Source organism: Natator depressus, chromosome 3 (assembly GCF_965152275.1).
Source record: "Natator depressus isolate rNatDep1 chromosome 3, rNatDep2.hap1, whole genome shotgun sequence".
NCBI lineage: Eukaryota > Metazoa > Chordata > Testudines > Cheloniidae > Natator > Natator depressus.
Genome location: NC_134236.1, coordinates 155,342,391 through 155,367,819, shown reverse-complemented (window position 1 = coordinate 155,367,819; position 25,429 = coordinate 155,342,391). Strand labels below are relative to the sequence as shown.

The following is a 25,429-nucleotide window of genomic DNA, read 5'->3' as shown; positions in this document are numbered from 1 at the left end:
ACACAGGACTCTCTTCATTCACCTGTAGGTGAAGCAGCACCCAGTAGCACTACTGTGCAATAAGAAGTGAAGAAGAATATCATATCCAGTTGAAGCAATAGAAAGAACCTTAGATGAGCAATATGTAATTGGCTGAGCTAGCATTTGGCCAGGATGCTAGAGAAACATCCTGCTAAGAAAATTGCTTAGGACCATAATTGTGTGTGTCATCTGAAAAACAGCATCTCTAGCAGCAGAGTACTTCCTTACAGTAAGCTGTATTATTGGCTTCAGGCTGACCCAGATAGAAGAGAGCCACTTACTGAATCGTCAGCACCAAATTCTGAAGTATCCTGAGTTTCCCTTGAAAGTCTTTCATCCCAGCACTGATCCAGACCACTACACTTAGGTTGGAAGATCTGAGCCCATTGAATAGTCCTTGCTTTACATGAATAGCTCTGTTGACTTGAATGGATTACTTGCAAGATAAGCAAGGTTTGACTCATGATGAAACCAATACCAAAGATACTAGGCTGAAAGAGTATCTAGTTCCCAACTCATTATGTTATATCTATAGGATGCTTCCATTCATAGTCACTTATACAAATCCTACTTTGCTTTTCATAATGGAAACTAACTCTTTTAGAGCCTCTTAATGCAGAGAGAAAGAAGAGTGGGGAAAATATATACTTTATTTGTGTTGGCTATGGTAACATTGGATTTCCTTGGTTGGCAAATGCTTGTGTTAAGTTATTTGAAATAACCTTGATACAATCAGTGCTCAGAGCTATGTTATACTCTCTCAAAGTAAAATAATTCTATTTATGAAATAGGACTTATTTCAGTTTATAAAAAAGTGCTCAGTTTGAAGGCTTTGTGTGGGATCTGAAGCATTATTTTGGAAAAAGGAAAACAGATGATAAGTTTGCTTAAGTAACTTTGTTTAAAAAAAGGATAAAAACAGTCCTGTGTACTTGTAGGTTTCAAAAACGGAAAGTAGTTTTAACAGAAAACCACAACAAAACAGCTCTAAAGATAGATTTCTGTATAATTATGGAAATGCATTTTGAAGGAACCTTTTCTAAAAGACATCATTTAATTTCCTCATTTAAACAAGAAAAACAAAAAATATGAAATAAAAAAGACAAATAGGGAATCTACAGTAACCAGATTGCTGAATGTCTGGCCCTAAGTTACTGTTCTAAGTTAAAAACTACATTTAAATCATCTGAGAAAATTTTCAAAATACTGTACCTAATGAATAAATCTTCTCTTTGGCTGAGACTCTAAGCCAAACAGAATACAACTTTCCATTAATGGAAAAGGTAAGTGGCTATTACTTTACTATATCAACATTCATCAGAGAAGATGAATCAGTCCATTTGGATGAATTAGCTGAGATAATATCACTGTAACAGGACCTTTTGTCAAGTGCTCACAATCGACAGTAATCTAGGGATAGTTAGATGTCTTTCCACTGGCTATACATTGCTATTATTGGTTAGATGGCTATACATTGCTATTTATCTAGCAAGAGAACAATAACATGTTGGGGTGACATTTTTATCCTAATGTACCTTAAAAGAATAAGAAAACCCCTTTAAAACCCAAGAAATGCTGTATACCTACAACTCCCACTGACTTTACTGGGACATGAAAATGTTCAGTCTCTCACAAGATCAGGTATAAGATGGTGTTACTTGAATAGTTTAACTTGCTTGAGTTTGCTTTACTTAAACCATCTGGTCGAATAAGTAGAATCCTTTGTTTCCACAGTGGTTTCATAAAAGTGCTTGTAAAGTACAGTATAACACAAGAAGGAAGGAGAAATTACGTTCTGTGTATTAACTTACCTTGTTAGTTAGCAGCTGGCACACTTGTGGTACATAGTCAATGAGACAGCCTCCACCTGGAAAAGCTGGGATGTGAAGGGCAGAGGAGCCTCCAAGAGCACTAAAATTAAAATAATTTTATTTCACAATATATCAGATGCTGCTCCTATGGGACATGTTAGTGATTCTTACCTTTCCCAATGTAAAAAGCCCAGCATCACACTAAGAAAAGGTTACAAACTGATTTTTATTAGCCCTGGACTATGTAATAAATATTAGAGATACAAACCGTAACTTTATTGTATACTACTGCTGACACCTTACTGACAGCAGACGTCTTTAACCAAGAGTATCAAACCCCTCCAACTGGAAGAGTTATGTGCTCGTACTAGGAGTGGCAGACATACCAAGCATCCTCTCAAAGAATAGTTTTAATTTTATTTATTTAATTATTTGTATTATTTTTATCACCATTGCATCTAGGTTCATAGCAGCTTAAATGCAACCAGACATTGCATCTAACTGTACACAACAGACAGTATAAACAGCCTTCCATGTAACACCCAAGCATCCATAAATAACCCACTTATCTCCACAGTAGTTCAAAAAGAGTAGTTTCTCAACACCTTCGAGAGCCACTAAATAACATATCCATTACCCCTACCAAATCCTGTAAGTGTGAGATCAACACTTCATGGTCAAGCATATCAAAGGCATATCCAATAAAATCAACATGAACGTTTGACTGGAGCTGGCTGCACTGTTTTAAAATTACATTATGTGCCCTCCCCTTTTCTTGACTAGCTCTATACCTGAACTTTGTCCATCGCTAGAAAAAGATCATCTGAATAAAGATACTGATTCTGTCCCTGTACCACACATAGACCAGAAACCAGAATGTGAGAGACCTAGGACAGTGAGAGGAACCCAAAGCTGCACTGGAACAACCTTTTCAATAGCCTTTCCCATAAAAGGAAGATTTGAGGGAGGACTCTATTGTCAAGGCCAGGAACTTCATCTGATGGCTTCCTCTGCAAGCAAGGCCATACACTTTTTCTTTTTCTTAAATGTTGATTGTACACCCAGATAAAGGCAATACCAGTTTTTTCAACAACAGACCTAAATCCTTCCCATTGTCTTTTACCAATCATAAGGGGCCTGAACCTATCTTACAGGTCATGGCTTGTATCTCTCTTTGAACATACAGTACTTTTCTATAAATGAAACTAAGCTATACTCCAAAAGTTAAGATGTTACTTTGTCTCATGCTGTTTATGTATTGCTCCCACAAAAACATTAACATTAACATCCAATAGATCTTCTCTGCAAAGCAAGGTCCTTATCCTACAAAGGGATCCTCGGGCATGAATTCTTATGCCTTGACCGACTTTTTCTTTGTCTAGGTAGAAGGGTCTGTACTGGCAAAACCCTTTGAAGGACAGAAGCCTAATCGAAATTTTATCATTATGAGGTACACTGAAATCTGTTACTGAAACAGTCTGGAGTCAGCAGATTGTTCACCACATGAAATAGTTCTGTAGGTCTGGACTTTGCAGATGCAAGATTGAATAAGAAAAAGAAAACATTTCAATGTATATCACAGCCACAGAGGAACAAAACTCATTATGCTGTCATTAGTCAAATATGGAGCCATTTTTTGTCACCAACTTTAGTTTCCTTCTTGGTTGCTTTGTTTGTTGCAGGTCATCTATTTTCCAAGGTGATGTGTTGAGGAGTATGAGAATGCTATCTGGCCACTTATGGATGATCATAACGTATTAGCCGGCCATCAAAAGCGCGGTCCGATAGCCAAACACTAATTTCCCCTCAGAAAATTCTGAAATTATATTCAGATTGGAGGAATGAAGCAGGGTCCTCATCCTGACAAGTTAAGAGTGGGCTCTGATCCTACTCTGAAGATGATAATGATCGGGCCATGTCAAGTTTGCAATCACCACTCCCTATACTATACAAATATATCCCCTGAACACTCCTACCTTTAAACAAAGGAAGTGCTACTGCCCATCCCACAGTCTCCCTTGCTTCAGTTGCACTCAAAATCTAAGGCTCCTCTCAGCAGTATGATTCCACTGGAAATGCTCAAAATAGTACAAAGAAAATCAGAGATTTCTCTTTTGGTTCCAACAGACATAAGAGAATCTCTAACAGTTTTCAAATGCTGCTTCTTTTCTTGCATTGCCCTAGTGCAATCCATTTTCCAGACTCTGTGTCATAACTATAAAGGGAAGGGTAAACCCCTTTAAAATCCCTCCTGGCCAGAGGAAAAATCCTCTCACCTGTAAAGGGTTAAGAAGCTAAAGGTAACCTCGCTGGCACCTGACCAAAAATGACCAATGAGGAGACAAGATACTTTCAAAAGCTGGGAGGAGGGAGAGAAACAAAGGGTCTGTGTCTGTCTATATGCTGCTTTTGCCGGGGATAGAACAGGAATGGAGTCTTAGAACTTTTAGTAAGTAATCTAGCTAGGTATGTGTTAGATTATGATTTCTTTAAATGGCTGAGAAAAGAACTGTGCTGAATAGAATGACTATTTCTGTCTGTGTGTCTTTTTTGTAACTTAAGGTTTTGCCTAGAGGGATTCTCTATGTTTTGAATCTAATTACCCTGTAAGGTATCTACTATCCTGATTTTACAGAGGTGATTCCTTTACTTCTATTTCTATTAAAAGTCTTCTTGTAAGAAAACTGAATGCTTTTTCATTGTTCTCAGATCCAAGGGTTTGGGTCTGTGGTCACCTATGCAAATTGGTGAGGATTTTTACCAAACCTTTCCCAGGAAGTGGGATGCAAGGGTTGGGAGGATTTTGGGGGGAAAGACGTGTCCAAACTACATTTCCTAGTAAACCCAGTTAGAGTTTGGTGGTGGCAGTGGATATTCCAGTGACAAAGGATAAAATTAATTTGTACCTTGGGGAAGTTTTAACCTAAGCTGGTAAAAGTAAGCTTAGGAGGTTTTCATGCAGGTCCCCACATCTGTATCCTAGAGTTCAGAGTGGGGGAGGAACCTTGACACTCTGAATGATTATTTTAAATTTGTGACCAATGGCTTGTCTACACTAGAGAGTTTTGCCACTTTAACTGTAACAATTATAGATAAAGTGGCAATACAATTCTCTACTATGAAAGCAGTTCTACCAGTATAAAAATGCCTATACCAGTATAGCTTACTCTGGTTCAGGTACTGAAATAACCAATAAGCAATACCATTCTAAGGCCATGTCTACACTTGCCATTTAAAGTGGAAAAAGTCCCTTTTTTTGCACAAAAACCATGGGAGTGTCTACACTTGCCGATGACTTTTTGCAGTGAAACTCAGAAGTTTCACCACAAAAAGAAAACCACCTCCACGAGAGGCATACAGCTCTAACCGGTGATGCTTTTGCAGTGATATGCAAGTGAAGACACGTTCTTCCTGTGTAAACAGCTTTTAGCCTCCGGAGGATATCCCACAATGCCTAGGTAACCATTCTGGCCAGCAGCTTTGCTGTTCTGTTGCCAGGTAAAAAAAGACATTCACCCCTCCCCCTGTAAAGCCCAGGGAACTTTGAAACTCCCCTTCCTGTTTTCTTGGCAAGTGCTCACTTATCTGGCCAGGTGACAATGGCTGCTCCACAGAGCAAATGATCCCCTCCTTGGAGCAATGCTGATCTACTGGAGCTTATTAGTGTTTGGGGAGAGGAGACTGTGCAGGGACCCCCCCTTTCCTACAAGACCCATGGTAAAACTGGAGAGAGCTGCACTGTGGGATAGCTGCCCTAGAGCGCTGCTCTCATCCGCGATGGAAGTGCTGCTAATGTAAACAGTCTCTGGCGCCTGAGGAATTAAGTGAGTACACAAACCAGTGCTTTACTTTCACCGGTTCCCTATCACTGGTGAAACTTACACCGCAAAAACTCTGCAAGTGTAGACATACCCTTTAAGACACCTTTATACTGATATAACTGCACTGACATTAGGCTAATATCAGTATAGATATACTGGTAAAATATCACACCTCAAACTGAAGTAGTTATAGCGGTATAACTTTTCTAGTGTGGAGCAGGCCTAAAAATGTCTAGGAAAACCAAAAGGCGTACTTGTGGCACCTTAGAGACTAACCAATTTATTTGAGCATAAGCTTTCGTGAGCTACAGCTCACTTCATCGGATGCATACTGTGGAAAGTGTAGAAGATCTTTTTATACACACAAAGCATGAAAAAATACCTCCCCCACCCCACTCTCCTGCTGGTAATAGCTTATCTAAAGTGATCACTCTCCTTACAATGTGTATGATAATCAAGGTGGGCCATTTCCAGCACAAATCCAGGGTTTCACAAGAACGTTGGGGGGGGGGGGGGGGAATTAGGAAAAAACAAGGGGAAATAGGTTACCTTGCATAATGACTTAGCCACTCCCAGTCTCTATTCAAGCCTAAGTTAATTGTATCCAATTTGCAAATGAATTCCAATTCAACAGTTTCTCGCTGGAGTCTGGATTTGAAGTTGTTTTGTTGTAATATCGCAACTTTCATGTCTGTAATCGCGTGACCAGAGAGATTGAAGTGTTCTCTGACTGGTTTATGAATGTTATAATTCTTGACATCTGATTTGTGTCCATTTATTCTTTTACGTAGAGACTGTCCAGTTTGACCAATGTACATGGCAGAGGGGCATTGCTGGCACATGATAGTTGTTTTGCTGCTACTATAAAGATTCTCAGTCTGCCTGAGAAAAATCTTTGCCTTACCGTTTCTAAGGGGAAAAATATGTTGCCCTTTCACCATAAAAATGTCTTACAAATGTTCTCCTTAATTAATATTCTGCTGATTTCATAGAAGAGGAGTTTTCTAGTCTGGTTATATTTTTAATTTGAACTAGTGAAAAGATATTTTAAAAACTCCCTTAGCAAATGAAATCTCTATTAAGCATGTGTGACACATCTTAAGAACCAATTTTGCCAACTACCTGGAAATTAAAATGTAGATATACTGAGCTTAAGGAAATAAATCCATCCTATATGAACTCAAGTAAGAATGTATGTTCAATTATAAAATATCTATGCATTTAAACTGCATAAAAATCTGCATGCCACTAATCCCCTTAAATCCATTATTGGGGAAAAACGGTGACATGCCCTGTACAAGAAAGACAGACTCATCAAAATAATCAGGCACATCTAATTATGTGGTAATCTATTAACAAAGATAAAAGGGAAGATAATGTTTTGGGACAACTGGATAAAAAAAACCCCTAAAGATGTCAGACTTTTTGGACAAAGAAACAGTTTTGGAGCTTTTTAGAACCATAAACAAAAATTAGGGTAGAAAATATTAATTTTGGCAGCACTACAAATGTGTCAATGTATGTAAAAAATCTTGAGGAATGAGTTCATGTTCCTCAAACAAGCACTTACTAATGAACACAATAAGAGAAGCTATAGTATTAGTGAGCATGCAAACCACAAATGGATACATTTTAACATATTTTATAATCTTTTTACAGGTCTTTAGTATAAATGAATAGAAAATGATGAGTTATCTCCCCTGGAAGTGCTTAAAGGAAACAGGAGACTACAAACATGTAATCTGCAGTTGTCCAAGAAACAAACAATTTTAAGAAGATCATAAAAAAGAATCAAGCTTCTTCAACTTATCAAGGGTTGTGGTGGGTTCTCCATCACTGACAATTTTTAAATAAAGACTGGATGTTTTTCTAAAACATATGCTCTTGGACTCATTCTGGGGAAGTTCTATGGCCTGTATTGTACAGGAGGTCAGATTATCACAATGGTTCCTTCTGGCCTTGGAATCTATGTATCTATGAAAAAACTCGTGAGAATGCACCTACAATGTTGTATGCAATTCTGAGCCTCTCAATACAAGAAAGATGTAGATAAACTGGAGGAAATTCGGAGAAAAGCATCTTAACGATTATGAGGTTGCAGAGTCTGCTGTAGGAGGAAAAACAAATTTAAAAAATCTAAATAGGTTTACCTTGGTTAATGTCAACTAAGGGGATATATAATGAAGACCTACAAGTGTATGATGATTTCAAACCTCAAAGAGAAGAATTGGTTAAGGTGAGCCAGTGGTTAAAATTGAAAGCAATAGGGAGAAATTGAGCAAAGGAAAATGGAGTGAAAAGACAATCTCAGAAAAAGATCTCAACAAGAATGATCTGATGAATTACACAGTAGCCTCTGATGGACCATGGCGGTAATCCCTGTCACTGGAGACACTTAAAACAATCCTGGACAAAAGCACTGAAAGGAACAGTCCTGCATTAGCCTAGGGATGGACAAGATGGATGGGTCATTACACAAAGTAAAACTATTTCCCCATGTTTATTCCCCCCCCCCCCCGCCCCACTGTTCCTCAGACGTTCTTGTCAACTGCTGTAAATGGCCCACCTTGATTATCACTACAAAAGATCCCCCCCCCCCCCCCCGGCTCTCCTGCTGGTAATAGCTCACCTTACCTGATCACTCTCTTACAGTGTGTATGGTAACACCCATTGTTTCATGTTCTCTGTGCATATGAATCTCCCCACTGTACTTTCCACTGAATGCATCCGATGAAGTGAGCTGTAGCTCACGAAAGCTTATCCTTAAATAAATTGGTTAGTCTCTAAGGTGCCACAAGTCCTCCTTTTCTTTTTGCGGATACAGACTAACACGGCTGCTACTCTGAAACCTTTAAATTATGACAGAATTAGACTGTGAGATATTCCAGCTGTTAAGAGTCTTTTACTGAAAGTTTATTTTAAGATGATGCTTACTCCAATCGTTACATATTTCAGTAGTTATGAAGTCAGGGGACAGAACCTAATTTCAACAGAAACTATCCAACATCATACTGATAAGCCCTGCTGACTGATATAAATATCTGCCTCAACAAGTAAACATACTAGTGCCTGCCATTGCATTGCTTTTACTGAATGATCTCAAGTGATCTAATTACTTTAAGAAAATAAACATTGTAAGTAGTTTCAAAAGAAACAATTGAAAAAAAGGAAGCTATGTAAATGTAATTTTAGAATTTACTGTAATAATTATTATTAACCATATGAACAAAGACAAATCAACACAGCCTTTGCATTCTGCTCTGAAGGACATGTCTCTCGTACCTCATCAGTCCTTTCCGTCATTGTCATCTGGACTGTGCATGCCTCTTTCTCCCGCTTTCGGGCACCATGAGAATGCTAGCAGTACCCTATGCCTTTCCTCTGTGAAGGTCTAGAAACTGTCCTCTCATGGGCTTGAAGGGAAGGTTGAGAAACACCAACAAGAAAAGGATGGTCTTTCTCAGAAATGTAGGTCAAAAGAGGACATGGTTCAAGACAAAGGGCAGCTATTTGTGATTTAATCCTTCCAAGAATTCTGGTTTGGTCCAGCTTCCCAGCAGCCAGAAACTCTTCCTCCTTCCTGGTACAGTGTGCCTGGAATAGCCTGTAAATAAGCCAGTTCCCAGATGACAAACCTGGCAATTATCTAAATTTCTAAGAAGTCTGATCTAATGGATTAGAGTGGCAAGCTGCTCTGTGTGGTCCCAGGTTTGGAGCTCAGTGGAGGCTGGAACTGCTGTAGACTTAGTATGCTTGCCCCTTGAGGGAAGCAAGATGCATCACATCACTCTCAAGCCATCTCCTTTGGCTGATCTATAAAACATTTTGACAGAAACTGAGCTTAACCCTGCTCAACTGCAAAGTAGGTTAATAAAAGGTAGGGTCTTTAAGAACGGGGTCCTTCCATAGAAAGGAGGGAATCCTGGTGCAAACCCCCTTCTCTGAAAAGAGAAAATGGTTGCACAGAATTTATTTAAAGAAAATAAAGGTAAACAGGGCCAGGTGGAACTCTGAGCAGACGTGCATGTTTTTTCCTTGTGCTGGGCTGGAAATCTGTTTGCCAAGTACTTGAATAAAATAATATTTTGCATTTTCATAGTGCCTTCCATCCAACAACCTCAAAGCATTTTACAAATATTAATTAATTAAGCCTTACAACTGCCTTGTGAGGTATTCTCTCTATTTTACAGTTGGGGAAGCTGTGGCACAGAGGTGAAATGACTTGTTCAATGTTACACAGGAAGTGTCTGGCTGAGTTGGAAAATGAACCCAGGAATTCCTACTCCAATAGATACAGTTAAAGATAAAAAGTGAGGTAGCGTACATACATTGCATAAGTAGCTCAATACATTTTCTAAGAGTTTTAAATGGATGTTCTTATGTTGTGCATGCTTTTTACAGTTTCCAGTGAAGGCTCTCCATCTATTGTGATTTCTTTCTTTTTCTATTTATCTGGAGATTGCTGCAGCAAAATGCATCTGCCATGAGAATGGAGGGAAGCTTAATCAAAACTTAGGTTGCAGAAAATCAAGATTCACACCAGGCAACACCTGCAAAGCAAGAAACAGATTGAAAGTCACATGGTAGTCTGCTTGTGACATACTCATTTCAGAATTTATGGTGAATGGATAATGCACAGTACTGATCCTGACTGGAAAATACAAATGTCTAGTCAAATGAATGCTATTTTCTTTCAGGGTCATATCTTATAGATCTATCAAGGGCAATACCAGCTTGCAGGAGATTTTTGTTTTTATCTTGCAGGCAAGAGGTCTGGAGGAATTCAGACTTTTGTATCCCAGTCTGTCAGTCAGGTCAGGTGGAACTGCCTGAGGTCTGTGTTCTTACAAAGTGGGCCAGCTTGTAATTTTTCTTAGAAAGAAGGAGGTAGTGACATAGGAATGCATCCTGTAAAGGACAGACATTTTTGAACTTCAAATTGCCAAGTAATAATACAAATGTTTCCAGGATGATAGAATACAAAATATATCCAGGGCCACACTTCTGTTACCTGACTGTTCAAGAGCATCAATGAATCGTTCTGATGGAGCAGAAATTGCAAAGCAAAGCTGAGCTGTTTTGTCAGACAAAGACGAATTCTCAAGAAAAGAAGAACTATTTGTGACAGGGTGGGCTAGCTACAAAAGGGTAAGGGGCTGTCTGGCTATCATATGATTCAGCGGGATTTAAAGGAAGGGGTGTAACCCTTTGGGGGGGAAGGGCAGAGAGTGGTATATAGCGTAAGAACTCTAGACCATGCAGCATGTTTTGCTCTGGGGAATAGCTTTGCTTTGTTATTTAGTGAGTTTTTGTGTTATGAAATAATAATAGTGCACTGAAGGAAGGGCCTGAAAGAGATATGGGCATGGCCCTGAATTCTTCCAGGGCTGGTAACAGACTCCATCAGCATATAGTGACATTTTACGTAAATCATTTTTGAATGGTTTGTCTGCTGACTATTTAAGATATACTTACATTTGTGGTTAATTTGTGTGGGTTCATTGCATATTAAGCACTCTTCATAAATAAAATGGATGCCTATTTCTGGGATGAGATCAAAAGATTTGTAACATCATAGTATCAACTTCAGTTATTTCATTAAATCAATTCCAAAGAGAGAAAAGAGCACAGGAAATATGATGAGGAAAAGTTTTTTTGTTTTGTTTTTTGCAATAATTGCAAACAGAGTAAGCCTAATTATGTGACAACTAATCAAGACTGTGTTTAAAATTAAGTTTTCCAGTGGTTTGTTAGCATCTTAAAGAGGCCTTTAAAAGGCTGCAATCTTAACAGATGCCCCACCACCAAGATTGTATTAGCATGCAGAAAAAACTTTTAAAAAGCAACAATCTTAGCAGATGTTGCATCATTAGGATTTAGTTGCACATGTAGATCTATCTGTGCTAGACCCTGCCATCTATGATACAAACATAACTATATTGTGTATGTAACTAGTCTTTGTAACTATGTTTTCCTACCCTTAGGAAAGTTACCCTTGCTGCTCCAACTCCGAGTTTGTTATACTAACTTGTTGCTGTACTTACTCATACCTAAAACACCTACTTGTTGCACCTCAAAGTTGATCGTAAGATTTTTGTGGTAGGGACTTACTATGTGCTCGTACAATGTCAAGCAACATACTATCAGTTTCAGTTGTTTCATTAAATCAACTCCAAAGAGAGAAGAAAGCAGAGGGAATATCATGAGGAAAAATATTTTTTTTTGCAATAACTGCAAACAGAGTAAGCCTAATTACATGACAACTAAGCAAGATTGTGTTTAAAATCAAGTTTTCTAGTGGTTTTTTAGCATCTTTCAAAGGCCTTGTTCTGTGAATCAAACTTTAATTATATTTATAGACTCCCACTGTCAAATTCAACCAATGGCCAATCTACATTAATAGAGGGTTTTGTTCTGCAATTAACATATCTGCCGTAAACTTAAGCTTATGATATTGCTTGTGTGTTTCGGGTTGTTTGTTGTCCCCATGTTGCTACATGTTTTTAAATGGCTGAGTCTTAGCAGGCCCTCTGTACATACAATCCAAAGTTAACCGAATTAAGTTAAACAGTTCTCCCTGAGAGAGGTTCAGTGTCATTGCTTTTAGTTTATTCTTCACAAATTTACGGAAGTTCCTGCACTTGTGCCTGAGATTCTACATGCAAAGAACTAAATAAATTCACATTCATACTCCACCTTCCTTAAAAGATTCCTCTTTCATAACTGAAATGAGCTACTGAAATAGCTGAAATGAGGAAGGAAGGCGGGTCCAGTGGTTACAGCATTCAGGATTTGGGAGACCAGGTTCAATTCTGTGCCGTGCCATAGATTTCCTGTGTGACCGTGGGCAAGTCAGTTTGGTGTTCCTCTGCCTATCTTGCCTGTGCAGCCTAATTCAGTAAGTGTGTTCAGAGGCCACCTAGCTATACACAAAATAGCTGGAGGAAGTGGCAGTGGCTTCCTTTATAGCAGTTAGCCCTGTGGTTAGGGTACTTACTTGGGGGATGTAGGAGACCCTGGTTCAATTCCCCCCTCTGCCTGATAAGGAGAAGGGATTTAACGATTACAACAGAGGCCTCTTCCTTTTCTCCCCCTTTCCCTGAGTCATTTTGTATGGAGGTAGGCAAGGGCCTAACTCATTCTCGCAAGAAAAAGCGTAGGCACTTAAGTCATCTAACTCCAGGTGAGGGGGTCCTGGTTGTGGATCAAAAGCAGAGATACCCTGAAGCTTGGACTTAGTTCTATGAAAGGGGCAGGACTTAGGACACAATCCTCTAGTTGGCATCTCCCACTGGCTAGCTTAGATGACTCCACATGTAGCATGCTGGTTTTTGTGGATCCCATTCTTAGGAGCCATTCTCTCCCTACACTTGGTTCATGCAGCCTAGGTGCCTAACTCAGGTGTTGTAGATCCCAATGTTGTTCCACTGATTTTCTAGGTACCTACACTTTCTTTGTGTGGATCCAGGGCTTAATGTTTCTGTGCCTCAGTTTCCCATCTGTAAAACAGAGATAATGCTACTTCCCTGTATTCACAGGAATTTTGTGAGAATAAACACTATTAAAAAGAGTGTGAGGCACTCAGCTACTACCATGATGAGGTCCATATTACTGTAGATAGAAAGAAATATACAGCACTTGTTTTTTTTGCATCATTATGTGGACTAGGAGCCCCAGATACTTTTGACCTAAGTCTTGTGTTATTTTACTGTCAGCAAAGAAAACATATGCATCAGCTTCCCTTTCAACAGCATCAGCAAAGGAAGGAGCATGCATTTGAGGTAACACTGTATACTCGAGTGGGAGTTCTCTTACACAATAGCAATTTAATTTTGCTCTGTGAGGGGAAAAGAAGTGGAAAGATTTTTACATTTGTGAACAAGGTCTGGAACAAAGAAAGGATGCGCACACACTCATATTTATACCTGTACCCAGTGTCAATATATTATGCAACAGCAATACATCTATCACCAAGTGCTATATGTTAATTATTTGAATTCAGAAATCTTACTAATAAGCTGTATTCTCGCTGCAAAAAACACATTAAAATAATATCAGAAAATGACATTTTTGAGTGGTTATAAATCATATGGTTGGAAATTACTCAGACTTGAAAATGTAAATAAACAAAAACTTGCCTGGACATGGGGAACCTGTTTTTGTATTAAGTTTTTTTTTTTTAACTTAGGAGTTTGTCTCTTGGATTGGCCAATGTTAAAACATGTTAAATCCCATTTACTGGTGATGGAAGGCAGGCTTTATACAGTATAGCCCTTTCTTTTACCTGGATACACCCTTGTTAATGCTCTCAACGTACACTTTGTCCTGCCTTATTTTGAAATTGCAAGTTCTTTTCAGACATAGGCAAGCGTTTAAAGAGATCTGTCATTCAAGATGGCTGTAAGGAAGAGCAGCCTGAAGCATGTGAAAAGGAACTCCCATCTTCTCTCTTTTCTTCCCGATTGAAGACAGGTATTATGGTCTTTGATCTCCTGCTCTGTTTTCTTTCTTTCTCCTTTGTTACTAAACAGTTCTCTCTCTCTCTCTTTTTTTTTTTTGCAGCTTCATCACTTTTAGTACATTACACCGTTTGGCACAGGAGACAGAAGGAACCACATCAAATAAAAGAATGTGACCACAAAAGCTGCCTTGAGAACCATGATCCCAGATTTGTCATAAATTTACCATTTTCAGACTCACTCACCCATAATCAAATCCTCCCTATCATATTAACAATGTGGTGTTGTGCAAAAACATTGAAATTCTGCTTCAGTCAGCAACAAAGAGCTTAACAATACAATGAGACAACAAAACATTACCCCTGTTATTAAGAAATATTCAATCTAAGTTTGATACTGTTTTCTCCCCTTTCCAACAACTCACTATCTATAGTAAGGTAAAAGCTCAAAGATACTGCATGTTGATTTAAATCTACTGCAAACTAAAAAGGATACCAAAAATAAAACAAACAAAAGGATTCTCACCCCAGAAATTGTGATTTAGGACTGGGTTCTCAGGCACTGGGCTCCATTTTTATAGGAGCAATTTTACGCCTACATTACAAATTTTACGCCTACATTACATTATGTTACGCCTACATTTACGCCAAAATTACATCCACTACAATTTAGTTCACTCAGACATCTAAGTTCCCGACTACAGGATACAATTTGACATAGACATCTGAGTGATCTAAAATGCAGACGCAAATAATCATGGAGACAAAATTGTGCCCATTATTCTACCTGGAAAAAGAGAGAGTCCTGGTCAAGGTTGGGATCAAAATCTGGTTGTTGGAGAGTAAAGGAAATGTACAGCTTTCCTTTGTTTAGTCTCTGGGAGTTCTGGGTAGGAGTCTTTGAATAGCACCAATCTTTGGGATTTGCAGGTGCAGGAACATGAAACTCCTACTGTAAAAAATGAAAATTAAAAACTAGAAGCACCTTGGTCCAGTAGCTAGAGCAGGAAACTGTATGTCAGGTTTCCTGAGCTCTACTTTCAGCTTTGCTAAAGACTCAGGTCACGTTTTCACCAGACTTGCTAAATTGGCGCTGCTATAATTGATGCTGCGGTATCGATTTAGCAAGTCTGGTGAAGACATACTAAATCGACAGGAAAGCGTTCTTCTATAGATTTCTATAATCCATCTCCCTGAGAAGCATAAGGTAAATTGGCGGGAGAGCGTCTCCCGTCGACACAGTGCAGTGTAGATATCGTGGTAAGTAGATCTAGCTACGTCGACTTCAGTGACATTAATTCACTGAAGTAGCATAGCTTAGATCGATTTACCACGGTAGCGTAGACCAGGCCTCCGGGGTGTTTATACAGGGTGTTAGTGTGGAGCAAGCTAGGCTCTGAATTTACAGAGCACTACCTACTCCACACTAACTCCCCATGTGGACATTCTTACTGTGCACTTTAGTTTAATACACCTTAAAGAGTACTAAGCTAAACGGCCGCAGGGCATATTTAGTGTGCAATAATAGAGTGTTCACATGGGGAGTTAGTGTAAAGTAGTTAGTGCACTGCAAATACACACCTTGCTATGCTGCACACTAACTTTCCCATGTAGAGAAGCCCTCGGTGTGTGTCCTTGGGTGAGTCACTTAACTTCTTTGTTCCTGTGTTTGTCCATCTGAAAAATGGGGGCATTAACACTGACCCATGCTGGGGTTTAATAACGTTTGCAGAATAACATAAGAGCCTTGACTGAGAGTCACCTGTAAGAGAAAAGTATTATCATCACTGGGCTCTTGTTATATCAACTGGTGGACCTTCCTGCAGTAAAACTCAAGCAGCAATTAGCTTGTGGCATATGACTCACTGTAGGTAAAGTGAATATACTAAGAAAAGTCTTATTTTAAATATAATTGTCTTGGGTTCAAACCTAATAAACCTTTTAATAAAAAAATAATTTTAATGTATGAATAGTAGCTCAGCTGATGCAATGATGAAATATATTTCTGGGGACAGGATCGCTATCTCCAGTAGTTGACTTTTTTTCTCCTCAGGAAAAAAAAACATGCAGCATAAAATGAATGGATAACTAACTTTATAATTAGCGTATTTTATATATATTTTAAACTAAAATGTGGGCAGGAAAGTGGAAAGCTAAACAGATGGTCTTGCAAAATTTAAGATTTCTTGAGGCTATTGGGTTAATATAAAAGTACAAGAACTCTAATACTACTATACCTTTTAGTTTCTTTAGTTGCTTGATTAATTCCCCTTTGTTCCAGGATTAATTGTATTCTAATTTTCTCACTAGAGATTCATGATGCCTGTGTAAAATATGTAGAACAGTTTGCCTTATGCTATCCAAGAGAAAGAGAATGTTATAGGCAGAAAACAACATGTATAAAAGGGAGCGTAAAAGGTTTCCACAAAAACTTTTGTAAACCTTGGTTGATGGTGATAGAAAGGCGAGTTCTCTCACAATCTCTCTCTTGTATCACATGCCCCAGAGAGCAGACAAAAACCTTTACATGGTGAAGTTCAGAACCCAACTAACTGGGCTGTTGATGCAGATTCCTTTGAGTGAAAAACCAATATTATATTATATTATATTATATATTGGTTTTTCACTCAAAGGAATCTAACTTTTTAAAGAATACTATGAGAAAACCAATGCTCACAAGGATGAAGGTGGGAAAGTGTTGCTTTATAGATAAAATTTTCATCAGAGGATTCCAATTATACCTCAAAAAGGATACAGTAGAAATGGAAAAGGTCAAAGAATGGGCAACAATAATGATTAGAGTCCAGAAAGGCTTCCATGCCTAGAAAGATTGTAAAGATTAGGGCCGCTCAGTTTAGGGAAGATGTGAACAAAAGGTAATATGATAGAAATATAAAAAATAATGAATAGAAAAGATGTATTAGTCACTCCTATTTACCTTTGCTCATAATATAAGAACAAGGGGACAAATATAAAACCAATACAATTAAAACTGATTAAAGGAAATTGACTATACATATGTAACCTGTGGAACTCATTGTCACAATACAGTATTATAGAATTTAAAAAAAAAAAAAAGGATAAGATACAAATTGCTGCAGTTATGTTTGGCAACATTACATATAAGGAGCATAAACCCACACATTTCAGGGCATAAAGTTAAGCAAAAACATCAGGCGTTCTTACAGCTGTGTATGAGACCATTTGTGAGAGGGAGGATGGGAAAAGGAAACAATTAAAAGTAAGTAACATTCCATTTTGCAAAAAAAAAAAAAAAAAAAATAATGACAATGTGAAAACTCCAAACTATTGAAATAAAACAGGGTTATTCTTAAATTTTAAGAAATCTCCAAGTTACCATTTGCCAAGAAGTTACCGTGAACAACAATGATCAAGCAAATCAATAGAGCCACAGTAAGATGACAGTGTTGAAACTAACTATATCAACCAGTTCTAAATCAACTGAACACAAATTTAAAGCTGCTTCTTTTTTTTAAGTATTCCTGAAACACAGATGAGAAAACAAAACAATCTCTTACACCTCTATGGAGCCAGTAGTTGTGGCTCCAGAGTCAAAGCTGTAAAAAAGGCTTCTGTTATACTGTAGGCTCTATTATGAGTCTCTTTCTAACTTTCTAATAAAAACTCCTTTTGGATTCAAAGTTGCTATATTGACTCTGACTGTAGAGGAGAATACTTTTTTGTTGCAAAAGTTTGAAAGACAGTGGTCAATGTGTTTCTGAGTTATGAGTATGTACAAATGTAACATGTTTAACATACTTTTTACAAATGTGGAAAATGTATTTGGGAAATCATAACAGAAATAGCTGGAGTGGGAGAAATGAAATTGAAGGCATTTGTTAATCTCGGAAAATTAAAGAGTAGAGTTTTTATGTACTAAAAAATTGTGTTTAATTGATAACACTATTAAAAGGTTTCTTTTTGACCTGGTTCTCTGCTGGAAATATCAATGTAGAATTACTTTAGATAAAGGAAATAATTATTGCTATTTATTAGTGCACCTGAAAGTTTGTTAGATATCTCACGGTACACATAGGAAAACATGGTTCTTGTGCCAAACAGTACATATAATCAGACACTGCACAACAACATGGGCAACTACACAGTAGGGATGGATTAGCAGAGGAGGAAGGGCTGGGACTGTAGCAATGAGATTATATAGTTACTCAGCAAAGGTTTGGAGCAAAAATAAAATACAACAGGACAAAACAAAAACACATTTTTGAAGTGCTTTGTAATCATTTCTGATAGGAAGAGTGGTAGAAGTCTTATGGAGGGATTTGAATGAGGAGAGGGTAGTGGACAGGCAGGATCCCTCAGGTAGGGAATTCCATGCATAGGGGATAGTGTGGAAAAAACAGTAAATGGTTGTGGGGAAAGCAGACAGATGGAGCATTGAGGCTGAATAAAGACAAGAGACAAGCTCAGTTAAGTAGGTATGGACATTATGTTGGATCTTAAAGATGAGGTCAAGAATTTAAAACATGAAGTGGTGAGGAAGGGGGAGCAGAAAAAGGGTTCAAGATAGAAAATTACATGGTCAGGTCCATAAGCCAGGAAAATTATCTTACTGGTTGTGTTCTGTATGCATCTGAGGAGGGTGATATGAATGTTAGGGAGTTGGAGATTGGCAGTTATAATAATAATGACTGAGATTATTATAGTTTTTGATGTCTGAATAAAAAACCGAGATCTTAGAAATGTTGTGGAGACAGAAGCAGTAGTATCTGTCCACATCTTGAATATGCCAGGTGAAAACCAGGAAAGAACTGACTATGACTCCATGTTATGGGGCATAATGGCAGGAATGATGATATCAACAGAGAGAAAATAAGTTGAAAAGTAATCAGTTAAGAAAGTTTTCTACAAGGAAGTGACAGGCTGTTACAGCATAAAGAGATTTCTAAATTTCTGCCCCCCCCAAATTCTATGGGAGAGGGATCTGACAGATATTTTACTATGACAGTGGATGGCTAATTAATGTAATATGCATCCGCATGATAGACCATAAATCATTCAAAGACAGAAAAACTATTTACATTAAAGCATACAACAGAGTGTTTGGCAGTGAACTGGGTTTTGATTGCCCTTCTTCCTGGCCCTTTTCTCCCTTACACAAGTGGACCCCTTTTTCTAGACTAGAAGATAGGGTCTCCACATGGTTTTAACAAAGTTTGGCACTGCTCAAAGTAATTGGCCAAACTGTTTTTAAAAGAATTAGATGAAAAAGTATTACACAACTAAGTTATAAATCAATTCTGCAACTAAGTGTAGACTGTGTAAAATCAGATGAGTAAAAACTATATTTATCCAATCTGGAGAATTTAGTCCTATTAACAGCATATCTCTATCACTGAAATACACCGTAACTTTAATTCTTTGACCACAATAGAGATGGGGAAGCTGTAGTACCTATAGGAAGTATTTGCATTAGCATTTGAAGTTAAAGATGTGAAAATGTTTCAAGTTGTTTAAATATTTGTTCTGCTCCCCGATCAGCATTAGAGAACTGATGATGATGGGGGGGGGGAGGGAGGGCAGCACTGAAATTAGTGTCTGAAATTTAACTGTGAATTTCTTGTCCTTCAGACATCTACTTTAAATAACACCTGCTGTTTAGTAGGTAACTTTATAACAATCTTTAAGGTAATAAACTTTTGACATACAGGAAATGATAGAATCATAGAATATCAGGGTTGGAAGGGACCTCAGGAGGTCATCTAGTCCAACCCCCTGCTCAAAGCAGGACCAACCCCCAACTAAATCATCCCAGACAGGGCTTTGTCAAGCCTGACCTTAAAAACCTCTAAGGATGGAGATTCCACCACCTCCCTAGGTAACCCATTCCAGTGCTTCACCATCCTCCTAGTGAAAAAGTTTTTCCTCATATCCAACCTAAACCTCCCCCACTGCAACTTGAGACCATTATTCCTTGTTCTGTCATCTGGTACCACTGATAACAGTACAGATTCATCCTCTTTGGAACCCCCTTTCAGGTAGTTGAAAGCAACTATCAAATCCCCCCTCATTCTTCTCTTCTGCAGACTAAATAATCCCAGTTCCCTCAACCTCTCCTCATAAATCATGTGCTCCAGCCCCCTAATAATTTTTGTTCCTCTCCGCTGGACTCTTTCCAATTTTTCCACATCCTTCTTATAGTGTGGAGCCCAAAACTGGACACAGTACTCCAGATGTGGCCTCACCAATGCCGAATAAAGGGGAATGATCACGTTCCTTGATCTGCTGGCAATGCTTCTACTTATACAGCCCAAAACGCTATTAACCTTCTTGGCAACAAGGACACACTGTTGACTCATATCCAGCTTCTCGTCCACTATAACTCCTAGGTCCTTTTCTGCAGAACTGCTGCCTAGCCACTCGGTCCCTAGTCTGTAGCAGTGCATGGGATTCTTCTGTCCTAAATGCAGGACTCTGCACTTGTCCTTGTTGAACCTCATCAGATTTCATTTGGCCCAATCCTCTAATTTGTCTAGGTCCCTCTGTATCCTATCCCTACCATCCAGCGTATCTACCACTCCTCCCAATTTAGTGTCATCTGCAAACTTGCTGAGGGTGCAATCCTCCAGATCATTAATGCATCACAAATCTGCTAAGTAAATCTTGTATTTCTACTCAATCATTTCTCATGCTCAGAAGTATAAGCCTTTCAATTCAAATCTACCACCTTGCAGTAAGAACTATGGAAAAAAAAAGGAAAATGGATTACATGTAGAATGGAGATGGGAATTAGGATGTTGAGAAAAAATCTGGCTAGATTTAGGATCTGTATATGTTTTACTGTAGTTCTTTTCCCTACAGATGTCAAGAAACTTTAAGCATATATAAAGGAGTTAGAGATCATGAAATTAAGCAATCCAAAAAGAAACAGGACGAGAAAATATGCACATTGTGAGCACTCTTCTGGAAGAGTTGTGTTGAATAATTCTCGATAAACATCTGAGATTTATGTATGGTGAAGATCACTGGAAATTCTTCTGCATTGTGTCCATGTGTGGTATATCAAACCACTTGCCTTTTGATTTGTGATGCTGATTTCTGTATTGTGGCCCACCCCTGTTGCAGCAGTGGGAATTTCCCCTGGAACTTCACTGTACAGAAGATTTATCTTAATGTACATGTGTATCTTGGAATGTTCAATATAAATGAAGGTCTTCCTAAGACTGACACCATCTACTTGAGATATTAAGTTCCTCTGCAAAAAAAATATTAATGAACTTTCATTGGAATAAAAACTGAATTTGCATGGACGGTTTTCACAACCCTTTTCCTTGTTTTTTGCATGACATGAGATTTATATGAGCACATTTTGTTCTTAAGAATGTTTGCAAAAAGCAAGCAGCACAAATACCCATGTGAATATGTGACCCCCCCCCTGAAAACAGAGGGAACCATGGCTGTGTTACAAACCAAAAAGGTCAACCTTTGGCAACTGTAAGAAGGATTGTGAATAACAATCGCAGTAACAAACTTTCAACCCTAGAGACTGATCTACACTGGCTATACTTTCAAGGCTATTTCTGCGATGAAAAGGATAGACACCTAGTGTAAAAAAAAAGAAAGCAGAGATTGGTGTTGTTATTTGTCATGTATAAGTCACATATAAAATCCGAGCAGGGTTTTTGTGCATGCACAAGTACAACTGAGCGCTAGCCTTGTAGATGAAGCATAAAATTGCCAAAAGCACATAAGTGACTTAAGAGCCTAAACCCCACTTTTAAAAGTGACTTAGGTATTCAGGAACCTAAGCTTCATTCAAAATCAATGGGACTTTTGTTCCTAAGTACCTGAGTCATTCTTGCAATTGAGATTTAGATCTTAAATCACATAGGCACTTTTGAAATTTTTACCCAAACTCAAATATACTGTTATATTGCGGTTGCTCTCATTGGGAAAGCATTCATTAGATATAATGAGTAACTGGAGTAAAATAAGTCATGTCACCAATAAACACAATTTGGGTGTAATTTATTTCTTCAGTTGCTTTTGACGTTTCTATTTTGCTTGCCATATACTGTTATCATACCTACATAGTGCACAAAACAGGATGTGCACTCAGCAATGACTCATTAGCAAATATGTGCTTTGCATAGGTGTATTAGGCAATGGGCGGGATTAAGACACGTGCATCTGACATAATGAATTTAAATATAAGGAAGAGGATTTTTTTTTAAAAACCTCTCAAGGTCTGTGTGTAATGTTTCATAATAGGGAACACATATGCTGAATATCCTCTAAAAGAACATGTTTGCTACAGATATTGGCTAAAAGGACTGGTAGCCAGCCATGGGCCATTCATACCATTTATTTTAACAGCTAACACTAATATCCAGAATGGATGAGAGCCTTTCTAAAACAAATCTCTTTGCTGATGCTGCACTTATACTTCCATGCCAAAGATTTAATATCCGAAGTGAGAATTTGTGTGCATGAGGAATCAAACAAAAGAGGAGGACAATGGCATATTTGTTATACATTCTCATGTGATACCTGACAATAATGCTCCTGTTGGATGTTGTCATTAGTTATATTAAGAATTTAGCTTTATTAATTGAAAACCATCCCAGAACCTGATGATGGAAGCAATTTATGGTTCACTGACAGTATACTGCCTATCTGAATTTCTTAGCTTTTTTGTGATATCAAATTGAAACACCCTCTATAAAGGGACTGTATTATTTTTATCTTTATCTAATGCAATGATTAATAAAGCCCTTGAAACTAAAGAACATTATCTACTACAGTGAAGTGACTTGAGTTAAACTACCACAGACAGATAAATTCTTCTTTCCCCAAAGTCACATGGATCTCCCCAATAATTTGACTAAGCCATTAAGAAAATCTGCAGTTACAGGGTATACTTACTAATAAATAACAAATATTTTAGTTACACTATTTTTGAAACAGCTGATGATAATATACTACGTATGTTTGACTGAATCAAATGAGTAAGAGGAGGCAGTTATAACTGTTCTGTATGGATGAATAAATGACTAATTGCTACAAGGTAACTAATGTGCAGTTTAAAAGTACTTTAACTCAATCTAATTTTGCATGTACATGAGAGAGAGTACATAAAGTGAAAAATTTCTATATTTTGTATTGCTTTTGGCTGTTCTTGAAGTACACAATACACTGTGTGTGTTTTCAAATTTTTTTGTGGATTCTGGTGCATGAAGTGTATGGAAAAACATGTCTACAAACAGAGATCTAGGAAAATAACAGAATTTCTTTAAATGTTTCCAGATAGTCTCATTTTTCTTCTCTCTTTCATAACCAACCACTGTGTCATTCAAACTCCATCCTGCCAGGTGGGATAGGGAATTTTTTCAAAATGATGTTAATGCTATTTGATGAATCACTGAAATATAACACAAGACTAGCTACAATAATATATTCCAAAGTCTACTGTGGACTAAAATTGAACTATATGATGTTGTGATACTCTATGCATCTTCTATTTTCGTTCTTTCTGTGCTCTACTTTTCTCTCTTAAGAAATGGAATATTTTTTATTCTGTTATCAGAGATATTTCCATATCAAGTTAATTCATGCATACTACTGGGAGCAAAGAATTTCTTTGTTTTAATCCCAGCTCTGCCACTGGTTCTCACCTCCTCTCTTTCCCAGTCTCTAGTATATAGAAATTGAAATTTACCTACCTGACAGGGATTGTGCAAAGACTAACTGATTACCGTAACCGCTATAACAGGGGCGGGCAAACTTTTTGGACTGAGGGCCACATTGGGTTTCCAAAATTGTATGGACGGCCGGTTAGGGGAGACTGTGCCTCCCCAAACAGCCAGGTGTGTCGTGGCCTGGCCCCCGACCCCTATTCAAACCCCCCTGCTTCTCACCCCCTGATGGCCCCCCTCCGGGACACCTACACCATTCAACCCCCCTGTTCCCTGATGGCCCCCCTCCGGGACGCCTACACCATTCAACCCCCCTGTTCCCTGTCCCCTGATGGCCCCCCTCCGGGACGCCTACACCATTCACTGCTCCCTGTCCCCTGATAGCACCCAGACCCCTCGCCTGACTGCCCCTTGCTGCCCCATCCAACCCCTCCTCTCATTCCTGACTGCCGCCCCCCAGACCCCTACCCCCATTCAGCCTCCCTATTCCCTGCCCTCTGACAGCCCCGACCCCTGTCCACACCCCCTGAACTCCCCTGCCCTCTATCCAACCTCCCCCCCGCTCCCTGCCCCCTAAGCAGGGTGGCTGGCGGTGCTACAGCCAAGCCTCCCACCTGGAGCCAGCCACGCACCGCTCAGCACAGAGCACTGGGTCAGGCCGGGCTCTGCAGCTGCGCTGCCCCAGGAGCTTGCAGCCCTGCCGCCCAGAGCATCGCGCTGGCAGCGCAGTGAGCTGAGGCTGCGGGGGAGGGGGAACACCAAGGGAGGGCCAGGGGCAAGCCTCCTGGGCCAGGAGCTCAGGGGCCAGGCAAGAGGGTCCCCGCGGGCCGGATGTGGCCCATGGGCCGTAGTTTTCCCACCTCTGCTCTATAAAGTACTTTGAAGATGAAAAGTGCTCTATAAGTAGCAACTATTAAGATCCCCACCATATGCTAATTGGACATTTAATATTGGTTCTGTTGGTATAGGTTTTATTAAAACTTCAATACAATTTTATTCATTTAAAAAGTATGCTGCAGAGAGAAACACAGCACAAACCATTTCATACTTTTTCAATGTCCTTAAGACCTAAGTACCACAGTAATTACTCTCTCAATTCTATAGTTAAATCAGTGTCACTAGGAGAATCCAGCAAAACTGGGAAATTCTCCTACCAACCACTGAATGGACATACCTGATGGTGACTGAATCAACATGGAGGATCAGAAGATCAAAATCCTTTAGCATTTTAAAATAAAATCAATGAGTAATAAACTTCCTTCACAGAACACCTTTCATCCTGTAGGGTTCTGAAGTGCTTTAACAAACTGTTATCCAACCTCTGTATAGTACAGGGATCTCTTCATCCCCCAGTCACATATAGTTTATTGTTTAACATTGCACAGCAGTACTACACAATGGCGTAGAGCAGGGTTTTAAATAATGTCTTATGCAACTAAAACTGCAGGAGGAACCTAGGTAGACAATTAATTACTGTGATGAAATATGGCCAGGACATCTGTGTTAATAATCCTAGTCTTACAAAAAGGGCCCTGGGATCTTTCGCAAACTTAAGTGGTCAGGACTTTGTTTTTACAGTTCATACAAATGGCGCCACTTTCAGTTGCACACTTAATACACTTATTACCTTGTTAGTGAATTAAA

At 38.8% G+C, this 25,429-nt stretch overlaps 1 protein-coding gene across 3 annotated transcripts in view; it reads right to left on the bottom strand.

Annotated features, from left to right (window-relative positions):
- Positions 1–25,429, bottom strand: part of BABAM2 (BRISC and BRCA1 A complex member 2) — a 306,901-nt gene that overhangs the window by 57,585 nt on the left and 223,887 nt on the right. For all 3 annotated transcript variants that reach the window (XM_074949130.1, XM_074949129.1, XM_074949131.1), the window contains exon 8: positions 1,833–1,932. In XM_074949130.1, coding sequence (XP_074805231.1) covers positions 1,833–1,932 — 100 coding nt within the window. The remainder of the gene's footprint in view (positions 1–1,832; positions 1,933–25,429) is intronic.